General features: G+C 48.1%; 1 protein-coding gene across 4 annotated transcripts in view; it reads left to right on the forward strand.

Annotated features, from left to right (window-relative positions):
* The first annotated feature begins 1,351 nt into the window (after positions 1 to 1,351).
* Hnf1b (HNF1 homeobox B) overlaps positions 1,352 to 20,672 on the forward strand; it is a 51,395-nt gene continuing 32,074 nt past the window's right edge. For 2 of the 4 annotated variants that reach the window (XM_027950269.3, XM_027950268.3), the window contains exons 1-4: positions 1,352 to 1,695; positions 6,273 to 6,472; positions 11,555 to 11,741; positions 13,146 to 13,381. In XM_027950269.3, the coding sequence (XP_027806070.1) occupies positions 1,352 to 1,695; positions 6,273 to 6,472; positions 11,555 to 11,741; positions 13,146 to 13,381 (967 nt within the window). Of the gene's footprint in view, positions 1,696 to 6,272; positions 6,473 to 11,476; positions 11,742 to 13,145; positions 13,382 to 20,672 lie in introns of all 4 variants that reach the window. The other 2 variants (XM_071603930.1, XM_027950266.2) reach the window with 1 other exon arrangement.

Here is a 20,672-nt window from a genome sequence, read left to right on the forward strand (position 1 = left end):
CTTACTTTGGCCCTCTTTTCCCCCTCAGCCTTTCAGGGAGATGTGGCAGAAACTCCTGTAATAATGAAAGGCCGTTGGCTTCCTTCCTGGCCAGGCCTGGGTGGAAAAAAACTTCTTTCAGTGGCTTGTGGGTGCCTTCTCTACTTGGCATGCTGCCACAATGACCTTGCATTTGCAGAGAGCGTCTCTGGCCCCGGGCACCGAGGTTGTCCTGGAACAGAACAAACCAGAAATGAGTGGATGGGGAGAAAACGCTGCTCCATCTGTCCATCCAGCGGCAGGCCGAGCTTTGCTTTCACTACTAGAAAGGAGTCCCCACAGTCCTATTTTTGCCTCCAAAGCCGAGGCACTTTGATATTTCGCTTTTAAACAGGCAGCACCACCCACGCATCCAGCTCCCCCGAGGCCTGACCAGGCTGGGCGCCTGCTGCTGGGGAAGCTCCATTTTGGCTACTCCCTCTTGGCCATAAATTAGTCCGTGCCGCTTTCCAAGCCTCCTCCCGGCTTCCTTCACCCCTTCCCTACGTTGTCCTGGCCGGCAGTCCTACAAATCCAAACGGCCAAACCCGGCCGGTGAGGGCCTGGGGCCTGGAGAGCAGTAACAGAGGTAGAAATAAATGGGGTCGCTCCGGGGCACGCTCCCCCCGACCTAAAGCCACTCCACTTCCCCCGGGTCTCTGCGCCCATTCCCAAGGGGTCAGTTCCTCCTCCACCAGCTGGCTCTCCTGGTAAACCACCAGAGATCGCGGAGGCTGTGTACTCTTCGCATCCTCTCCATCCACTTCTTCCAAGGGTCCCCCAACTTTATCCAGCTCTCACCTGAAACCCCCGAAGCTCAGTTTCTTCTTTCTGGGCTGAAGCCGAGCCTGGCGCCAGTGGAAAAGCCCCCGCGCCTAGGCTGCAGGCCACTTGTTTAACAAGTCCAAAGGTCAACTAAAGTGTGGCTGATAAACAGAACCAGTAAAAGAAGGTCTTCAGACCCCCAGCGTGAGTACAATGGGCTCTGGCAAACCGAGCTCCTGGTCCAGGTCTCCGGCTCCCCACGACTGCCCCTGAGTCTCTCCCTCTCTCTCGCTTCCCCCCCTCCCCACCACCATTTGCATCTTGCCGAAAGCTGGGCCCTTCCCACTAATTTGCATATCTTATATGGCCTAATGGTGGCGATCATGGCAAGTTAGAAGTTTTCTGACTCCTCTCAGAGGAGACTCCGGGACCCCGGGGGAGTAACAGGTGTCTGGAGGCTGAAGGGTGGAGGGGTTCCAGAACTTGGGGCTTGCTTGTGGAACTCCCCTCCACCCTCCTCACTTGCACCCACCCACCCCCTAACCCCCTTCTTTTCCGTCCTTGGAAAATGGTGTCCAAGCTCACATCGCTCCAGCAAGAACTCCTGAACGCCCTGCTGAGCTCCGGGGTCACCAAGGAGGTGCTGATCCAGGCCTTGGAGGAGTTGCTGCCATCTCCAAGCTTTGGGGTGAAACTGGAGACGCTGCCCCTGTCCCCTGGAAGCGGGACAGATCCGGACACCAAGCCGGTCTTCCATACCCTCACCAACGGTCACACCAAGGGCCGCTTGTCCGGGGACGAGGGCTCCGAAGACGGTGACGACTATGACACCCCTCCCATCCTCAAGGAGCTGCAGGCTCTCAACACCGAGGAAGCAGCGGAGCAGCGGGCAGAGGTGGACCGAATGCTCAGGTAGGCAGCAACCTAGGTGCAGAGTACCTGCCAGCGTCCCTGGCGTCCCCGGCTCCTGGTGCCTGGTGCTTTGAAGGAGCCTGAGTCGACCACTCTGTCCGTCGGTTTTCTACCAGAGAAACCGCCCCCCCCCCCCCGTGGATGCTCCGATTCTCTTCCAACACCTGGACCCTTCCCAGTCCCTTAGCCAGGTGACCCTAGGGCCAAAGGCTTCATCTCTCTTGGCCCCCAGGCTAGAGTGGAAAGACCCACGGGCCTTCCCAGTGGGACTGGGACTCGGCCTGAAAGAACCCAAGGTATGAAACCTTTTGACTGGAGGTTTGACCCTGAAACTGAAGGTGCAGGTAGATGCAGTGATTTTCTCAGGAGCAGAGGCTTGGGACCCCACAAACCTCAGGCCACTCATTTTTCCCCCCCGGCTCGGCCAGGCCGGCCTCTGGAAGAGCAGCGATCTGCCATTCTTTACCAAGGGACTGGCAGCACTGGAGCTAGGATCTGGGAGGCCAGCTCTCTGGTGGGCAGTCCCCTCCACAGCAACTATGCAAGGGTCGGGATTTTCTCGAATCCCCACGCCTGTTTAGATTTGTAAAGGGGAACTTTTGCTTGTAGAATGAGACTGGACCCGCACTGGGCATAAGAAACCACAAATCTAAGCAAGCCGAGATGGGGTGGGGTAAATTCAGATAAGACCCCTTTCACAAAGATTTGGTCTCAATCAGAGAAAGCAGGGCTTGCACACATCTCGCCACCAGTTCTGCCCCTAGGAGAAGTCAGGCAGGTTGGAGGTCTCTCCGGAGGCCCGGGGTCGTTTGCTGGTCTTCCCCAACCGGCCTACGCTTTGACAGCTAGTTACTAATTATCCAAGGAGCCAAGCGGTTCCCTTAGATTGCACGTCGCTCCCCGGCCACTCAGCTTTAGGAAGAAACCCCTTGCTTGGCCTCAGACACTTAACCGCCACGGCGGGTTCCAAGGTTTCAGGGGCCAGTGCAGAAATCGCGCCCGGACTCAAGCGGCCTCGGTCGCACTCCCGCAACGCCAGTTTGGGGTGGGATATGAACTTGCATTTGAATTTGTGCGCTGAGAATCTGGCGACTTGCCCTCTAACCAAGGCTATCCAGGGGACTTCCAGATCCCCCTCAAAAAAAAAAAAAAAAAGTGTTTTGCTATAATTTGTAGACTGGAGGTTCTTCCCTCGCCTTTTCCCCGCTTGGTGGTAATTTCTCCCCGACCCGGGTTAGGGAGTAGGAAGGTGCGAGTCGAGAAGGTTGAGACAAAGGAGGAGACCCTTGGAGAGTCTGGGGCGCCAGAGCGATCAGAAGGTGTTTAGGGCCTGGTGGACCAACCCGGCTGCCGCCGCCTGCCATCCCGACCTAGGCCGTTTGTGCCCGGCCTCAGGCGGCCGCTGCTTATCGTGGCTCCCGGAGGAACAGGGGAAACCAGAGGAGAACTGGGGCGCCCCTCCGCACGCGGTCTCTTTTGGGGCTGGACGCGGCTGAGATGTAACATAAACTGTAGCACGTGGAGTTGGGGTGTTATTAATTTATTTCTATAAATCATCAACAGAAAGATACACAAAGAGCCGTGATTAGGTTGAAACGAGAGGCGGGTTATTCATTGGTGAAGTTGTAAACGCGGCTTAGAAAGGGAAGGAAATAAAAACGCCGACGCGGGCTTGCTCCCCAGGACACACGCACAGCGCTGCGGGGCGCGCCCCCCCAGGCCTCGGCGCCGCCCCAGCGCCGCAGCAGCGCGGCTTGATCTCTGCAGCAGCCCGCGGAACTCCAAGGCCGCGGACACCAGCAGGGCCCTGCCGACCGAGAGCCAAGGCCCGGTCCGGGGTCGTGGGACTCAGCCCGCTTTCCTCCCCAAAGTGGGTTGGGGAGGAGGGCTAGGGAGGCCGAGATTCTCGCTGAGGTAGGGACGCAGGACAGACCCCGAGGCTTGCCTCCCTTTCCCAGGCGAGCGCTGCCTTTCTCTCCACAGCCCCCGGGAGTGGCCGATTTTATTAAAGCAATTTTTCAAGAAATTGCTAGCGGTTCCCAGGTGATTGCACAGTTGGCTCCAGAGAGCCAGGCGAATGCATTTTTTCCTCCCACCCTGTTATCTAAGGCGGAAAAAAAAAAGAAGAAGAAGAAGGAAAAGAAAAGATCACTTTGGGGGAGCGGTTGGATGCTTGGGGAGCTTGGACGCTCCACAAAGGAGATAGGCCAGAAAGGAAAGGTTGGGGACTGCGCGCTTCCCCCGTCCCCGGGTCCCAGCCGAGCGGGCTGCGTTAGGGAAATCGGGTGCTGGCTAGGAAATGGAGTCTGGGCTTCTGAACGAAAGCTTGGCGACCAGGAGTGGGGCCCCCCAGGTCTTTTCTGCTCCTGGGCAACAAAGCCATTGTTTGAGAGGTGTGTCGCGCGGACAAAGCGGGCGCCGGGTCTGGCGTTTGACACCTGCGCTTGGAACACAATGGCTGCGAGTGAGCGCTCCTAGGGAACAGAGCATTTATCCGGGTGCGGAACACCTGAAAGTGAGCTCTATTTTTCAAATAAAATTAAAAAAGTAACCAGCTCTCTGAGCTCTTCCCAGTGAATGCACGTGAATTCTCGGCTCAGAGAGGTGTAAAGGTATAATAACTACGCCATCTTACCCCCAACTCTAGTCTTTTAATTCGTGCTTAAAGGTTGGGCCTCAGTTTATAAGGTTTATTGTGAGCTTTGAAATACTATTATTTATCTAATCATCTCGATCGTTGAGCTAATTCCCTCTTTTCACAGAAACATTCGCACTTGTTAGAACGTTAGGCTATTTCGATAGATTTCTTAGGCACGCAAAAATGAGCACAGGTAAAGAAATTTAAACAAAAGGAAAACAGCCAAAAGAATCTGTTAAAGCGATACAGTATTAACTTTTAAAACCCAAATATTTTTTCCCCTAAGTTTTGAAGCTATTGTACCTGTCTGCTGAAAATGTTTTCCACCCTAAAAATATCTGTGGAAATATTCGCCAGAAATAAGTTTTTAAGTGATCTCTGATGTTTTACATGAGTGTCCAAAATTTTGCTTATTACCTTGTTTTTCTCTTACTCAAAGTGAATTCTCCACGTTTGAAACTGGAACTCATTTTATTTGTTTTTGTTCTTGTTTCTTCATTATGTTGTAGTCTTTGGAAATTCTTTGGTAAATACTTGAGAAATTCGTTATTAACTAATATATAATTAATCTGAAAGTTTGCATTTCTCAGAAACATCTCTTTCAAAGCCTGGATTCTCATATATTTAATATCAAGGTCTTGCTAAAATAATCACAACTATGCAAATGCTTATAAAATATTTCCATTTGATGACTGGAGATCTTTTAATTCATTAAACAAGATTTATTTGACATAGAGGCACCAATGATTATGCATTACAGTAGTGTATCTATTTTGGCCTCTGCTTTAACTCCTATTTTTGTAGATTCATCTGAAACTAATTTTTCCCTTTATTTTTATGTCCTCTCAAAAGGATATGTATATATATATCAACATATACTAAAGGAATTTTTAAGTTAACTGTGTAGCTGCATTTTTAAAAATTACCTATGTGAATTAGTTGCTTCTTGAATAATTTTCTGCATTATCTTCTCTTTTTTACATCTTCTATTCAATAAACAAGAAAATATATTAGAAAAGTTGAAAATATTTTATTTTATTTTGAAAACATTTTAAATAAATAAACCTCAAAGTCAAATACGAGTTTTTTGCACACTTATGTTTATGAGAAATGAAATGTATGACTACATTCCTAGCTCAGGCTTGAAATTTGTGAGAAACATTACCTTCCAGGTTCCCTTCCCCTCTCAGAAGAGAAATGTAAAAATACAGGAAAGCATGGCACTTGGGATCATTAATGTTTTACTCCAAAATTGAAATCATTCCTTCCCATTGTTTTATTTGGGAAGTGCAGCTGTGGATAATTTTTTTTTTTTTTAACTTTGCTTGCCTTGCAAGTGGTGTGATTCTTCAATCATGGTATTTTGTGAAATTTTTTCCAAAACTCTGAAAGTTATTTGATATTTGGCTAAGAAGTCCTCCTTGCTCCTCAGGAGCTGGACCCTTACAATCCACGCCTATTTCATAAGAGACCAAGACCGACTTCTAGAAGGAGGTTTAGACAGAAATTAAGTGAATTTAGAAACTGACACGATCTCCTATCATTGTAGGATCAGCCCGCCCCACCTCAAGCTTCCTAGTGGGCCTCTCACTTTTTAAGTCTCTTGAATTACAGAAAAATGAGAGAAAGCACAATAAAACATGAGTTTGCTTTCTGCTTAATGAGAGAGAGTGCTGGTGGTCCTTGCTCTTTCCTGAAAATGAGCAGTCATCTGTTCTCTGCTAACATCAGAAGGAAAAGAGTGTACCGTTCAGGGGCCTGTAGCTCCTCTTCTGATTAGATTTGATTTAACCTCACACCTCTCTCAAGGTTGTAGCTTGAACAGGTGGAGAAGGCCATGAAGACAGGTTTTGTATAGAGTGTAGGTAGAGCCCTAGCAAGAGCATATTTCTTCCCAGACATCTCCCACAGCACCCTAACCATCTGCTTGTCTGTCTAGTGAGGACCCTTGGAGGGCTGCCAAAATGATCAAAGGCTACATGCAGCAACACAACATCCCCCAGAGGGAAGTGGTTGACATCACCGGTCTGAACCAATCACACCTCTCTCAGCACCTCAACAAGGGCACCCCTATGAAGACCCAGAAGCGAGCCGCCCTGTATACCTGGTACGTCAGGAAGCAACGGGAGATCCTCCGACGTAAGTGTTCTTTGCCTGCCTCTGCCTCAATCTGGAGTGATCTGTGTCCTCACTCTGACTTCTGTGGGCTGCCTCGGTTTCCCCTTCATCATGAGATCCATCGTGAGCACTTGGCAAATATAAGGAAGATGGCAGGTGCATTTGACCTTCATAGTTGATAACACAGTGGGTTCACTTGTATCATTTTCATCTCTCCCAGCCCCTTACCATCCAGCTAGTTGCTCTGACAGGTCCTTCACCGTGTGCCTTGTACCTTGAATAATTTGGTCCTTCTTTCCAATTTCCTTTTCTTTGACACCAAATGATAAAAGAGTGGAATATCTTCTACCAAGTACACCCAGCATCCCCCATTGATATATGGCCCCAGGCCAGAGTTTCCAGAGAAGATATTTCATAGCTGTCAATAACTCCCAATCATTCATAATAACTATTCTTTTCCTCCCTGCTGGAAAAAGTATTTAAAAGTAAAGGTGTTTGTGTAGATAAATATTTGCAGAACCTGACCCTGTTCTTTGGGAGGGGGAGTAGTAGGATTGAATCCTGAAGCAATTTAAAGTACTTATGCACATTTACAAACATCAGTAGTTTGGGGACCTCAGCTGGTGACTGTCTAATGAAGATTATACTTATGACTGAGGAAGGGCACAATAAAAGTTTCTATGCTTGGAACTTTGACCCATCCATTCATGTTATTCCCACCCTTATCCCCAGATTTTCTTTCTGTCTCAATATTTCTTTTATGGAATGATACTGGAAGGAAGGTCTTTGGTTTAAATTCTAGGGAAGCTTGCACTGCGTTGGAATGACGGGGGTACAAATAGCACATTGTCTTTTAATTTTAGGACAGTAACCTTGACATCATACTTTCATAGAGTTTGACCTGGACTACTCCTAGGAAAATTTTTTGACACTTGTCTCTCGCAGCACACCATTCTCTGGGCCATGGCTGTATCTCCTTGTCAAGATGTTTATTTCCACCGCTTTCTGGGTAGGGCATTCTCCCTCGCCCCCTTGCTGGATAGTCACTTTGAAAAATCACTAGTTTTTTTATGCTACACACTGCTCTGAAGTAATGGTGACCGTCTTTGTGATCTCAGTGTCTGCTGGAAAGCCCTTCACTGTGGAAGGAAAGGTTCTAGGTATTTATCTCATGTGCATGGTGATTTGCTCTCTTGTTGGAAGCATTACATGGAGTGATGGGAAGAAGCCAATTGAGAACCATTTGTGGCTTGGCAGGGGAGGCCTTTTAAACTATGGGTTGACCCCCATCCACGATGACTAGCTCTGGAAGAATTTGTGTTCCTGACATGAAGCAACTCAATAGTTCTTACAAAGTCCAAGAAAAATCTCAGGAGCCACAGTCTCCAGAGGCCCGAGAACTGTTGGGGGCCCATTCTGCACCATCTCTGGTTTGCTGCCTCTCTGTGTTCACTGGGAGTTTCCTTCAGAAAGGACAAGGGGGCAGGAAAGGGTGGCTGGGCCTTCTAAAATGGCAGAGGTTCCAAATTCTTAAGATGCTCGAGAAGGAATGATTTACAAAAGCTGATGGTAGTGTTTGCAAGGGACTTTTTGTTGTCATTGTTATTGTTTTTAAGTCACAGGAGACATAAAGCTTAAGAAACATTTCTTTCCTCTGTTAATATCATACACACACCTAATATGTGCCCAACACTATGCCAGGCTGTGGACACACAGGTCCTTTTCTGCAGGGACTTACAATCCACTGAGGGAGTTGAGGTGTTTGGGTAAATAATGACAGCTGCTCTCTAAGAGCTGTTATAAAGGTGTACACAAGGGGCAGCAGGGAAATTACTAAATCACCTGGAGACATCATGGAGGGCTTCCTAGTGGAGGTGACATTTGAATCAAATCTTGAAGGATGAAGGCAAGACACATAGCATGGGATCAGAATTAGGAAGGGAGATGAATAAAAGAAGAACACAAGTGAACGGAGTGAGTGGAAAGAGAGAGAGAGGGAAAATTTTTTTTAAAAAAGATGGTACATGAGAACAGATTTTCATAAAAAAATCAAAACTAATAAATGGTAATATTCATGGGCCTGTCTGCACACAGAGTCTCCTTGTCTAAACTACCCCCCAAGCCTATAAAGAGATTGCTTAAACCAACCTCTCTAAGTTAATTTTATGGGCAAAGAACATTTTCTACCTCCCTCCCCCTCCCAATGAATCCAAAAGGAAATAGGGGATTGGAGGTGGCTGGAAGGCAATCTAGTGGGAATCTAGTTCCTCAAGCCCCTGAGGTCAGTAGATCTTGCACATGCAGGCAAATCCCCCTAGCTGATCCAGGCATGCTCTGGGCCAAACACCATTCAGGCTGCAGCCTCCTGAGGGCAGGTGACTGAGGCAGCCCCCACACTAGTGGAGGCTGTGTCTCTCCCACCACAGACAAAGCTTCCGAAGTCAGTTTTATCACCTGCACAGAAATCAGACTTGAGGAGTTTGGGGGTGTATTATTTAGGTTTTCTTTTTAGCCATATATGATTTATAAACTGGTGGTTAGAAGCCCTAGAGTTTCCAGGCTGAGTTTGCATCTTGGTCCCTGCCCCTCGCTCATGTGATTTGGGACAAGTTGTTTACCCACTCTGAACCTCAGTTTCTTCATCTGTAAAATGGAAAGAGTAAGAATTCTCACAGAGAGTGCTGTGACAGTGGGTGGGATGAAGGGATACAGTGAGAAGATGTTGTACAAAACCTCACCATAGAAATAGCTCACTACATGTCAACCATGACAACATCTGTTCGCTTCAAATGAAAAACCTTACATTGATCCCAGGTCCTTGGGATTATCTACATGGGCTTTGGCTATGTCTCAAGAGTGACTCAACAGGTGCTTTGCCAGACCACAGAAAGGAGAGAAAATATGGAGCAGACACCCTGGTCTTGTGCAGGCAACTTCTCTTTCCCCTTTTTGATCATCCCTTAGGCAATTGCACACAGAGAGCGCCGTGAAGACCAAATAACACAAGCAGCGTGAAAGCACTTTGGAAAGTATGACCACCATAGGAATTTGGGTCATCATCGTTGTCCTGACCAGGGGTTAATGTTCTTAAAGACTGTTTAGTGCCCCTTTGGCTTTCAGCCCAGTCCCATTCCGTAAGTGGGGAGGCCGAGTGACCAGGAAGTTAAGCAACTCATCTGGTATACCACATTATCACAAGGAGTCAGTGACTTCTTCCTTCTAAATTTACCAGAGACTATTTTAGATCTCTAAGGGCATTGTTGGGCACCAGAGAAAACCGTCCTAAGATGGCCTGAGAATCATCCAAAAGTGGGTGAGCCCCAAATCAAAGGCACCAGTGATAGTTCAGTCCATCTGCCAGGGGGAGAGTTCATGATCTGGCTACTGCTTAAGCCAAGGCCGACCCACCTGCAGCTGGGATACTGGGTCCAGGTTGGTTAGAAGTCCACTGTTTCCCTGGGATGGAAATGGATTCTTAGGCAATGAGTTCACAACTGCTGGAGGAAAGTGGACTGAAGGACCACACTGGGAAGGGGGTCCTCCTAGTAGAGGGGGTTCAGCTATGAAGTAGTGATCTTTGAACCTTAAGGATTTGGGGTCCAGTTGTCCAGAGGAACAGGAAAGAGAACATTTTAAAATGATGGCACAGCCAGGTGTGGTATCACAAGCCTGTAATCCCAGCGACTCAGGAGAGTGAGACAGAAGGACCACAAGTTCAAGGCAGGTCAGCACAACCTAGTGAGATCCTGTCTCAAAATTTAAAAAGGGCTGAGGGTGTAGTTCAGTGGCAGAAGGCCTCTAGGTTCATTCTCCAGTACTGAAAAAAGAAATGGTGGTACATTGAGTCATTACCATAGGGCTCTGGAGGTTGTGGCCACCAATGCTCTGAGACCTGCAGGAGTTACTCGGAATTGAGAAAGAAAAACATCAAGGTCCAGAACATGGGGATCAGGAGCTAAAAAATGAATTTATTATATGTCCTTGCTCAACAGAGTGCTTGGCCTCTATGTCTATTCATCTGTAAAAAGGAATCAATTACCCCTGATGAACTCTGCTTCATGCAGAAGCGAGGAAGAGGACATCATAAACCTCTTTAATAAAGTAGATATCGAATCTTATTTAAGCTGTCATAAAGTGAATATAAAATTTCATAATCTGAACCAAATTGCCATCTTTTTCATTCACTCAACAAAAATATGTATGCCTGGACCCTGGAAGCAGACAGGGAACACCATTCCATCTGTGTATATCTTTCTCCAACTCGTTGAACCTCATTCCTAGAAAGGTCCTGTATTTCAGTCTCTGCACTTGCCGTCTTTTAGATTTATTAGCAAATCTGTAAGACTTTTCCATCTTGGTTTGTCTTAAATTGACCCCTGGCACCCACATGTACACGTACATGCACACACATACCTTTGCTTTTGAAATTACACTTGAAATCTAAAGTGCATCTTCTCTTCTTAATACAAAGCTCCAGGAATGTTTATTTCAAAGCATCATTTAAAAGGTTTTGGGCTTGGTATTTTTCCAAGAACTTATAGAATGCAAATGCCTAGGATATGTGAGGAGACAGGAAAGGTGGGGAGAGCTATCTGCAGTCTCTGAATGTGTTATGTCAGTGTAAATTGCACCTTTGAGCAGTTTCCCCCTGGGCCTGAGACTGGGCTGGGTTCAACCCCTTGCCATCCATATACAAGAGTTCAGGATGCAGAGTGTTGCTTCCTGTGGGAGGGCCAGGGAACCAAAGGAAAAAAATTAATCTCAAAACAATGGCTGGCTACGTTTGATCTCCTTCAGGGAAAAAAGGAACCGAGTGGTTTTGCTGGAGCAACTGAGGTGGGTAGTGAGCGGCCTGGCTCGAGGCCTCCCCTCAGGAGCCCCACGTGGAGTCACAGCAGCTTGCAAAGCAGAAGGGAGAGGAATTATGGGGTCTTTGTCCGTCCGTCCGTCTGTCTGTCCGTCCGTCTGTCTGTCTGCTGGGTGAAGGCTACCGGCCCTATCAAATCTACTCCTTTCTCTTTTCAGAGTTCAACCAGACAGTCCAGAGCTCTGGAAATATGACAGACAAAAGCAGTCAGGATCAGCTGCTGTTTCTCTTTCCAGAGTTCAGTCAACAGAGCCAGGGGCCTGGGCAGTCCGACGACGCCTGCTCTGAGCCCACCAACAAGAAGATGCGACGCAACCGGTTCAAATGGGGGCCCGCGTCCCAGCAAATCTTGTACCAGGCCTACGACCGGCAAAAGAACCCCAGCAAGGAAGAGAGGGAGGCCTTAGTGGAGGAGTGCAACAGGTAACCCCACCAGAAGCCCACCTGTGGACCCAAGATCCATCCCCCTCAGTCCTGGGATATTGAGACCCTGATGGTCCAGAGAAGTGTGGCTAAGCGGGATTTCCCAGAACCCCCATTTCAATGTATTGAGAAATAAGTTTGAGAAACATCATCTGGATACTTATAGAGTCACAACATATGTTAATATATGAATAGCTCTGAGAAGTCCTCCAGCCAAGAAACCCACGTGGCATCTTCTATGAAATACTTTCCAACACTCCCATCAATTCTTATTCTAGAAGATACGCTGGAGAATTCTGGTATAAAATATGATGCCAGTGAAGTGAAAAAAAAATGTTTCTTTGACCTTTTTACAGGCCAGGGCAAAACTATTTCTGAGCCACAGATTCCGTCTCTGGCCTCTACCAGTTGTTGTATACCCATTGGTCCAAAAGGAAACTTGGCCGGAGCCTAAGAATTAGTCGGACGTGTTCTTTCCACTCTGCCTACATTGACTCTAATAGAGTTCTTTTTTTGTGTGTCTTAATAACTATGTGTATTTTTAAGAAAGAACTTATAGAAATCCTTGGAATATCTTTTTGTTTCATCCCTGCCCTAGTCGCCCTGGCTCCAGTACTGACTTTCTAAAACAGCTTCTCTTGACTCTGGCCAGGGCCTGTGGGCCCTTTCTTTGTCCCTGGGCTGGGTTGGCTTTGGCAATGGTAGGATGAGGCCAGGAAGCCCAGGCTGGAAGTAGGGAGGCAGAGAAATGGACCTGTGCATGCCACCGGTTCCTCAGTGCTGCTGAGAATTCCCCTGGCATCTAGTGGTATATAAAAATATTACTCACACCTGGGTTTGGGGTTTAATCATCACTAATAAAACTAGAGACTGGCCATCTCCAGCTGCTCTCCTTTATATCCCGCCCAATCTTCCCTCTGCAGGAAGTTCTTGGGTATGAATAAGGAATCTGACTTTCCTGACACCCTTTTGGGGTGTCCAAACCCTAAAAGCCCAGAAGTTCTCTCATAGTTCTATGAAGAGACTTAGTCAGAGCCACCAAGGGACTTTGCGTTTTGTGTCATGGGAAGAATGGCAGAACAAGGAGGTGTCAGGAAACCTTACATGGCCCCCCTCCCTGAACTAGCTCCCTTCTCATTAAGAGCCACACCAAAGACTCAAGCCCCTGCTTTCCGGGGCAGCACAGCCTACTCTGTGTGTGCTAAGGCCTCCCCCTGGTCATCCTATCAGATAACTACATGGATCTACCTTTTTTCAGGACAGGGTTTTCCCAGCTCCCCACTCAGCCATCCACCTCTGCACACTCCTAACCAAGACTCCTACAGTTGTATGTCTGGCAAACACTAGGAACCCTCCTTCCTCCCACCCCCTCCATTCTCACCATCCCCACTCTGTTCATTCCAGGGCAGAATGTTTGCAGCGAGGCGTCTCCCCCTCTAAAGCCCATGGCCTGGGCTCCAACTTGGTCACTGAGGTCCGTGTCTACAACTGGTTTGCAAACCGTAGGAAGGAGGAGGCGTTCCGGCAGAAGCTGGCCATGGATGCCTATAGCTCCAATCAGACGCACAGCCTGAACCCCCTGCTCACGCACAGCTCCCCCCACCACCAACCCAGCACGTCTCCTCCAAACAAGCTGCCAGGTAAGCAGGGTTTGGGCCTCACTGCACCGGACCTCACCATCCTGGTCTTCCCCACTGGTCTTATCTTGTTCAAGATTTTTTTCCCAAGAAGTAAATTTTGAGGATGGCCTTTAGACTCCCATTGCCAGAATATTCTTGTGAAAAGGGTGTGTGGCTCTGTTTGGATTTCTTCCAAACCCTTATCAAGCTTTGGGTGTAAGGGATAGTCCTTTGCTCGATTTGCCATTCCCGTTCTTCTCCCTGTGTGGCCACTGACTCAGCTGGTCAGATTCTGCCCCCCAAAGGCTGCATTGTTGGTATCAGGTCCAAACTGCAGGCAGAGGGTTTGCAGACGTGCATCACCAATCCCTGTGATGGAGGATGGCATCCTAGATACCCTCTGCCATCCCCGGTCGTGTCCTACACTGGAACTCTCTCTAGCTCCAGCAGGAGAAGCCCAGTGGCTTTTAGGGAAGGACCTCTTAGTGGCAGCCTCTGCTTATAGGCTTTTAATCTCCATCATGGTTAGGGCAGAGTCAGTCACTTGAAATCTATTCAGTGATGAGTTGGCCCAAACTGACAGACTTCCTACGGTGTGCCAGGCCCAGGCCTGGATTAAGATGTCCGTGCTGTGGGGTTTGGGTTTGTCAGAGTGGAACCTTACAGCCTATGGTATGGTAAGCACCCCTATACTGTGAGTGCTATCTTGGACACAAGCTAGGGGTTCAGTACTTCTGCACCTTAATTCTTCCAGGAAAGCTGGCTTCCCAGAATTGATGTGCTTATTTGGGTCTGTTTGGTACACATGTTGACCAAGTGTGGCACAGCCTACTTCTCTTGGTGAAGTCTTGTGAAGGGAAGCCAGCAACTCATTGTAACTCAGATGGTTCTGAAACCTGTTCCTTCTCTTGCTTGCTAGTTGCCTTCTGATGGGAAAGGCTTAAGAACTGAGATCTGACCCAAGAGTTGGGGTGACCATGTCACCAGGACAGGTTCAGAGTCACCACCTAGGCAGTATATGCAGTATGCAAACATTTGTTCTGAGCGTGCCACACCCATAGCGTGGACTCTTCAGTGGTCTCTGGGAACCTGATAGTTCTCAGCGTGAAATAGGAGCCTCATCTGGAGTTTCTCTGGCTCCTGCTTCCACAGAAAGGAAGGGCTCAAGTATACAGAAGAAGAAAGTGGGTTATTCTTGAGAGGCAGGGAAGCCCTCAGGAAAATGCCAGCCTCATGGCAAAGAAACTTAGCCTCTTTAAGGCAGTTTAAAGCAGGGTTCAAAGGGCAGGTAGATGGCGTGTGGCCTGCATGGAGAGGGATGGGAGTACTTGCCCACTATGGTGATCCACAGGGCTGCCTGGGAGCTGCAGGGGGCGTGGCTGGGGCGAGGAGCATTGTTGAGAAGACAATGGCCATTGTGCTGGGACCTGTGATCTCCACACCAAAGTCAGGGAGCCTGCAAGCCAAACAAAGGCCAGCAGCTTTTTGACAAGCTGGGGTTGTGCTGAGGTCACCATAGGGTCGTTAGCTTAGGCTTTCTGTATCCTGAGGAGAGATACGGAGAACTAGGGCTGGAGGGACAGAGAGCAGGTACTGGAAGCAGAATGGGGGGATGGAGGTGTGCAGGAAACACAGCCTGGATACCCCATGGATGGGAATCTGATTCTCTGGGATTTCCCAGAAGTCTGGACCTTTTATATAAATCATGGAATGATAGAAACAAGAGGGACTTAAAAGAGAGAAACCGAGGCCCAGAAAGAGGTAGTGATTTGACAAGCCACCAAGCAATGAGAGCAAACAAGGACTGGATCTTAGGTCTGCGGATCCTCATGCTATACTTTCCCTTTAACACACACGTTACCATGTCCCCACAGCAATGCCAGGAACTCACAGCCCTGCCCTCTCAGAACTTGTTCATAGGGAAGATATCACACCAGCATGGCACCCCCACAACCAGCTGGGGATCAGTATTATCTTTGGTGGCTTCCTGATTCTTTCTAGGGGAACAAAATCCTATTGCTATTTCTTTTCTTTTCTTTTGGATACCAGGGATTGAACTCAGGAGCACTCAACCACTGAGCCACCTCCCCAGCCCTATTTTGTATTTTATTTACAGACAGGGTCTCACTGAGTTGCTCAGCACCTTGCTTTTGCTGAGGCTGGCTTTGAACTCACAGTCCTCCTGCCTCAACCTTCCGAGCCGCTGGGATTATAGGCTTGTGCTACCGTACCTAGCCTCCAGCTATTTCTGGAGCAGCATTTTTGGGACTTTGTTCCTATTTTCAATGGCTGCTTCTCCTCTGCCATAATTCTTACTTAGGGCTTATCACAAGAGTCATTTTCCCCAGTCCAGGGACTGGATTCTCTAGGTATAATTTTGAATCTCAGGTTATGAATGTGGCTAATTCACGTAACTTCTCTGAGTTTCCTCTCTTTAAAATAGAGAAGTAGTACTTCACAGTCCGCATGAGGATTAAATGTTTTCAAGTGTGTGAACACCACCTTCCCCAAAAGACCACACAATTTTTGTCATCACTCCTAGAAAGTTAAACAAGCAGTCATAGAAAGAATGACAGGCAGCAGAACTCTTTTTTTTTTTTTTTACTTTCATACTCTGAGACATTATTTCTAATAACGAGATGTATGAGATATATCCTGCCCCTGGACTGGAAGCAGAGGCAACTGCCATGCTAGTGCCTATGGTGCAGGATCAGAGCACTGTGTCCCCATGTCAGGCTGCCAGGATGGCACATGAGCTGCGATGGGGCTCCTGGGTAATAGACCCAGGGTAGGTGGCCAGCAGGTTGGAGCCCAGCTCTCAGAGAAGGCTTTGGCAGTGCCCACAGCTAGGGCATGATCTCTAACTAAGCCCCAAACATAAACTGAATGCAGAATCCCAAAAGAACTCTGTGTTCCTGAGGCAAGACCAACACCCAGAGTCAGTATTAGCAAGCTCTAAGGCTGAGCTGGGTGGGGGAAACAAGTCCCCCAGTCTCATGCCCCTGACTCCCCACCCTGTCTCCTCTGCAAACACTAGCACCTGAGCCGGGAGACAAACCTTTCCCCTAGGGAGGCAGAGCATCCTTTCCCTTACTGAGCCCTTCTTTCCCAGCCACGCTTACTGCCTTGTGGCCCACTTGCCCAAGATGACCACAGTGTGACCCTGGTCCTGGAATGTCCGGCACAATAGGGGTGGCAGGAGGAGCACTTTGCCTCTGTCAGCGGCTGATTGGTTACAAGGTGCCCTACAAACACATTGTCAGCAGAATCAGCTGTTTTCAGCGTTGGCCCTCCTCGGCTTTACAATCACACACCAGCATGCAGCCAGGGGTTGTCATGGCTTTGTCTCCCTTATGCATGCTTAATTGACAATTAAGTTGGGGCTTTGAACCAGCCTGGCTGCCGCTGATGGGCCTTCATCTTTCCAGGGAGTGTCACAGGGGCACCCTTTGTCTACTCTTCTTGGGGGCCTGAAGTTACTGTAGCAGGCTGCAGGCAGCCATTTATCTTGAGCCTGGAAGGCCTTTATCTGCTTCCCCCTCATCCCAGCTCTCGCCAGCAGGAGCTGTCCCTGGTTATAGGCCCCATGACAGCCTATTCTGAGGCCATTGAGCAGGCTCGGAGTGATGGCCTCTACCTCCATTCTGGAGCTGAATCAAGAGAAAGGCCCCCAAAAGGTCAGAGGGCAGGGCGGCGGCAAGAAAAAGGACTGGTTGGAGACTGGTGCTGGTATTGATTGGCTTGAGGAGAAGGAGGAGGAGGAGGAGGAAGTTGGGGTGGGATGGAGGCTGGGCTAGCCTTGGCCCAAACCGCAATATCTGCTGCATGATCTGGGGTGTCCTTGCTCACTGTACATTTCGCTCCAGTCCCCAGATAAGTCACCTGGCCACTGCCTCAAGGAGACAAGGGTGGGACAAATCATCATCCTTCACTCACCCATACATCCTATCCTCACCTTTGGGTAGAGAGGTGAGGGCCCATTCTCCTGGAAAGAAAATGAGGCACAGGGAAAAGACAGAACCTCTCCAGGGTAGCTCTGAGGTATCCTGAGTCTCAGCCTCTTTTCCTAAGAGGAGATGGTGTTTCTGCAGCTGCTTCTCCCTCCCTTTGACCTCTATTTGTCCCATTCCCAGCCCAACCAACTTGACTTCCCTGATTTGAAATCAGAACTTGCAAAACAGTGCCTGCCTCCCCTCGTCCTCCTTCATACCTCCTCTCAAGTGACCTGCAGGAATCTGACCTTGGGTCTTAGACAACCCTGACTCTGGGCCAGGTTGCCTGTGAGGATGCTGTTGTCCTCCCTAACACAGAAATATACAGGACCCAGGGAAGCCTCAAAAGCACCCAGTGGCAAGATGGTAAAGAATTCCATCAGCTAGTGTTGATTGAGTGCTTCCTGGGTACCAGGCCCTGGCTGAGCACCTACATGCATCATCTTATTTAAGCTTCACACAGCCTTGAAGGGCAGAGACTATCTGCACTGGTATCCCTATTTCGCACTCAAGGGAAGTAAGATGATTAGGGTGTAATTCCCCAAGTTCAGAGAGTTAGTAAGTGGTGGAGGCAGGTGTTGAGCTGTTATACACCGCCCATCTTTCTTTGCTTTGAATGACAGGGGCTGTGGGAGAATATGGCCAAAGAGATGGTAGGGATCCCCAGCCTGGCTAGTTTACTATTTCCTCCCCAACTGTTGCCCCTGGGGGATTCTGTGGGAAGAAATTGAAGCCCCCTCTTCCACAGCTCATCCCCACATGTGTGGAGATTTGAACTGCCCTTGCATTCGGGCCTGTCTGGGGCACTAAATGTCTTAACAACTTAATGGGGCCTCTGAGACAGTGCAGGCACTCCAGCTCACCTCTGGGAGCTCCGCCCCCTCCCTGGACAGCAGACAAGGGGAGGGAGTTTATGAGGGTAGTTGTAAAAATATTCATTCAGCAGCAAAGGTTCTCAGAGTAAATGAGACCCATTGTCCCTAAGTTGCAGATTATTTTAGTTTGGAAGAGGGACACATCCTGTCGTGGGTCATGCTGCTGTAGGAGACACTTTCATATTGACTTGGGGTTCCATGGTGGACATGGCTTCAGTGTTTTCCGGCTAAGGGACTTTATCTGATTGCCATTTTATCTCTTGAATTCCAAGGTCATTTTATCTTGCGGGTGCCACCCCATTGGCTCCCACTAGATTGGAGAAGACAATCGGGATATTAATGAGATTAAGAGGCCCAGCTTTCAATGTATTCTGCTGTCAGCCTCCCCTGATAGGGGACTATCCCTGGTCTGCATACAAAGAAGCCAGGCTGCCGGGCTGGTGGAGCTCTGACCTCTGTACAGAAGCCGGCAGATACTGGACTCCTATCACTGAAGGCAACCCCACTGGCCATGTCTAATCCCCCTGAAGGATCCTTAGAGGATTCAAGGACTTCTTACCAACCCCAGTCTGCTCTGAGGAGGAAGGAAACTTCCTGCAAGCACAGAGCTCCAGCCTGCAGCTTATGGCAGAAGTGCTCTTAGGACCTGTTTGTAAAAGGTGTGATGGGAAGTGACAGGAACTTAGAGAGAATTAAGCACTAGAGGTGCAGAGAGAGGCAGAGATCTGTGCAAGCCTTTGAAGCCACCTGCTTAATGGGAAGGCACAAGATCTGGCCTTTTGCCTCCACTCACTTTTCAAAGGGAAGTAAAAACACAAATGAGGAAGGAGAGGGAATATGTGTGTGTGTACACATATGTATATAAATGTGTACATAATGTACACACATGCATGTGTGTGTAAATATATAGTTACATATAAAACATATCCCCCATATAAAATAAAGTCCAGTGAAGCTCTCAATCCTGGTAATTATCCTGGCTGTTCACAAGTACTCTAGAATAGGGATCAGCAAACTTCTTTGGAAAGAGCCATAAAGTAAATATTTTAGACTTTTCAAGCCATGCTATCTCTGTCACAGCCACTCAGCTGACTTTGTGGCACAAAAGCAGCCACAGACTGTATGTAAAAAAATGAGTGTGGCTGTCTTCTAGTACAACTTTGTGGAGCTGAAATTTGAATTGCATGTAGTTTTCATCTGTCATGATACATTCTTCTTTTGATTTTTTTTCATCCATTTAAAAATGGAAAAACCATTCTTAGCTTATGCATCATATAAAAACAGGCTGCTTTGACCAGCAGACTATCAGTTTGCTGACACCCTCCCCGCCCCCCCCCAACACATGCCCACTCTGGGACAATGGTTCATACACTTTGACAATCTTTAGAACCACTTGGGGAGCTTCTAAAAGTCCCAGTACCCAGGTTGCAACCCAGCCCTGTGAAATCACAGTCTCTGGGGAGTAGGACTAGGCATCAGTAGTTGTTGAAATTTTCCAGGTGAGCCCAGTGTGCAGTCAAGTTTAACCCACAGTGTTACAATGCATTGCTTATCAAATGGGCATGTGTTCAAATGCAGATTTTGATTCTGTAGGTATTGGGTGAGGTCTGAGTTTCTGCATCTTGGTGCTGTTGAAGAGGGTGTTCCAGGGTCCACACTTTTAGTAGTGAGTATCTTGGAGGTACGCAATTAACAACTAAGCTCCCTTTGTCTCCCAGCCTACCATTGCCAAATGATCACCAACTCTGACATTTAATATGCACTGAAGATACTCTGGGGAAAGACTCTTAAAAAATACAGTAGGCATGGCAAATTCGTGAGCTATGGAGGCAGACCTGAAATCCAACCTTACTTTGGCTACTTCTGTGTGACCCTGGACAAGTCTCCAAAATCTCTGTGACTCAGTTTATTGATGTATAAAGTGGGAATACCTACCTGGGCACATGCTGAAAGGATTAATAGGATGAAGCATGTGTATATGTATATGTAAAGTACCCCAGACATAGCAGACCATCATAGATGATAGCTATTATCATTTCTTGCTGAGGCTCATGTTTTGTTTTGTTATTTGGGGTTTTTCCCTTTCCCCATCTCTCTTCAAGATTTCATTCAATCCTGGTTTTTTTTTTTTGTTGTTGTTGTTTTGTTTTGTTTTTGTTTTTTGTTTTTGATGATGCTGAAGATTGAAGCCACAGCCTTGAACATGGCAGGCTAGCACCTCACACAGAGCTGCATCCCTAGTTTTCAATCTGGATTTTTATGGAACTTGAGTATTTCCAACTAGATACTCATCTTGGTGTTTGCAACAGACTGTGCCTAGCTTCTTGTAGCACCTTGGCAATTTCCCACTCCTCCTGAGAGAACTGCTCTGTGATACCATAAGGCATATCCAGGGTCATGAGGCCTTTAGTGCAAATACAAGACAGAGTAAAAGGAAGTTGGAAA

This window comes from Marmota flaviventris, chromosome 17, assembly GCF_047511675.1.
Source record: "Marmota flaviventris isolate mMarFla1 chromosome 17, mMarFla1.hap1, whole genome shotgun sequence".
Lineage (NCBI taxonomy): Eukaryota > Metazoa > Chordata > Mammalia > Rodentia > Sciuridae > Marmota > Marmota flaviventris.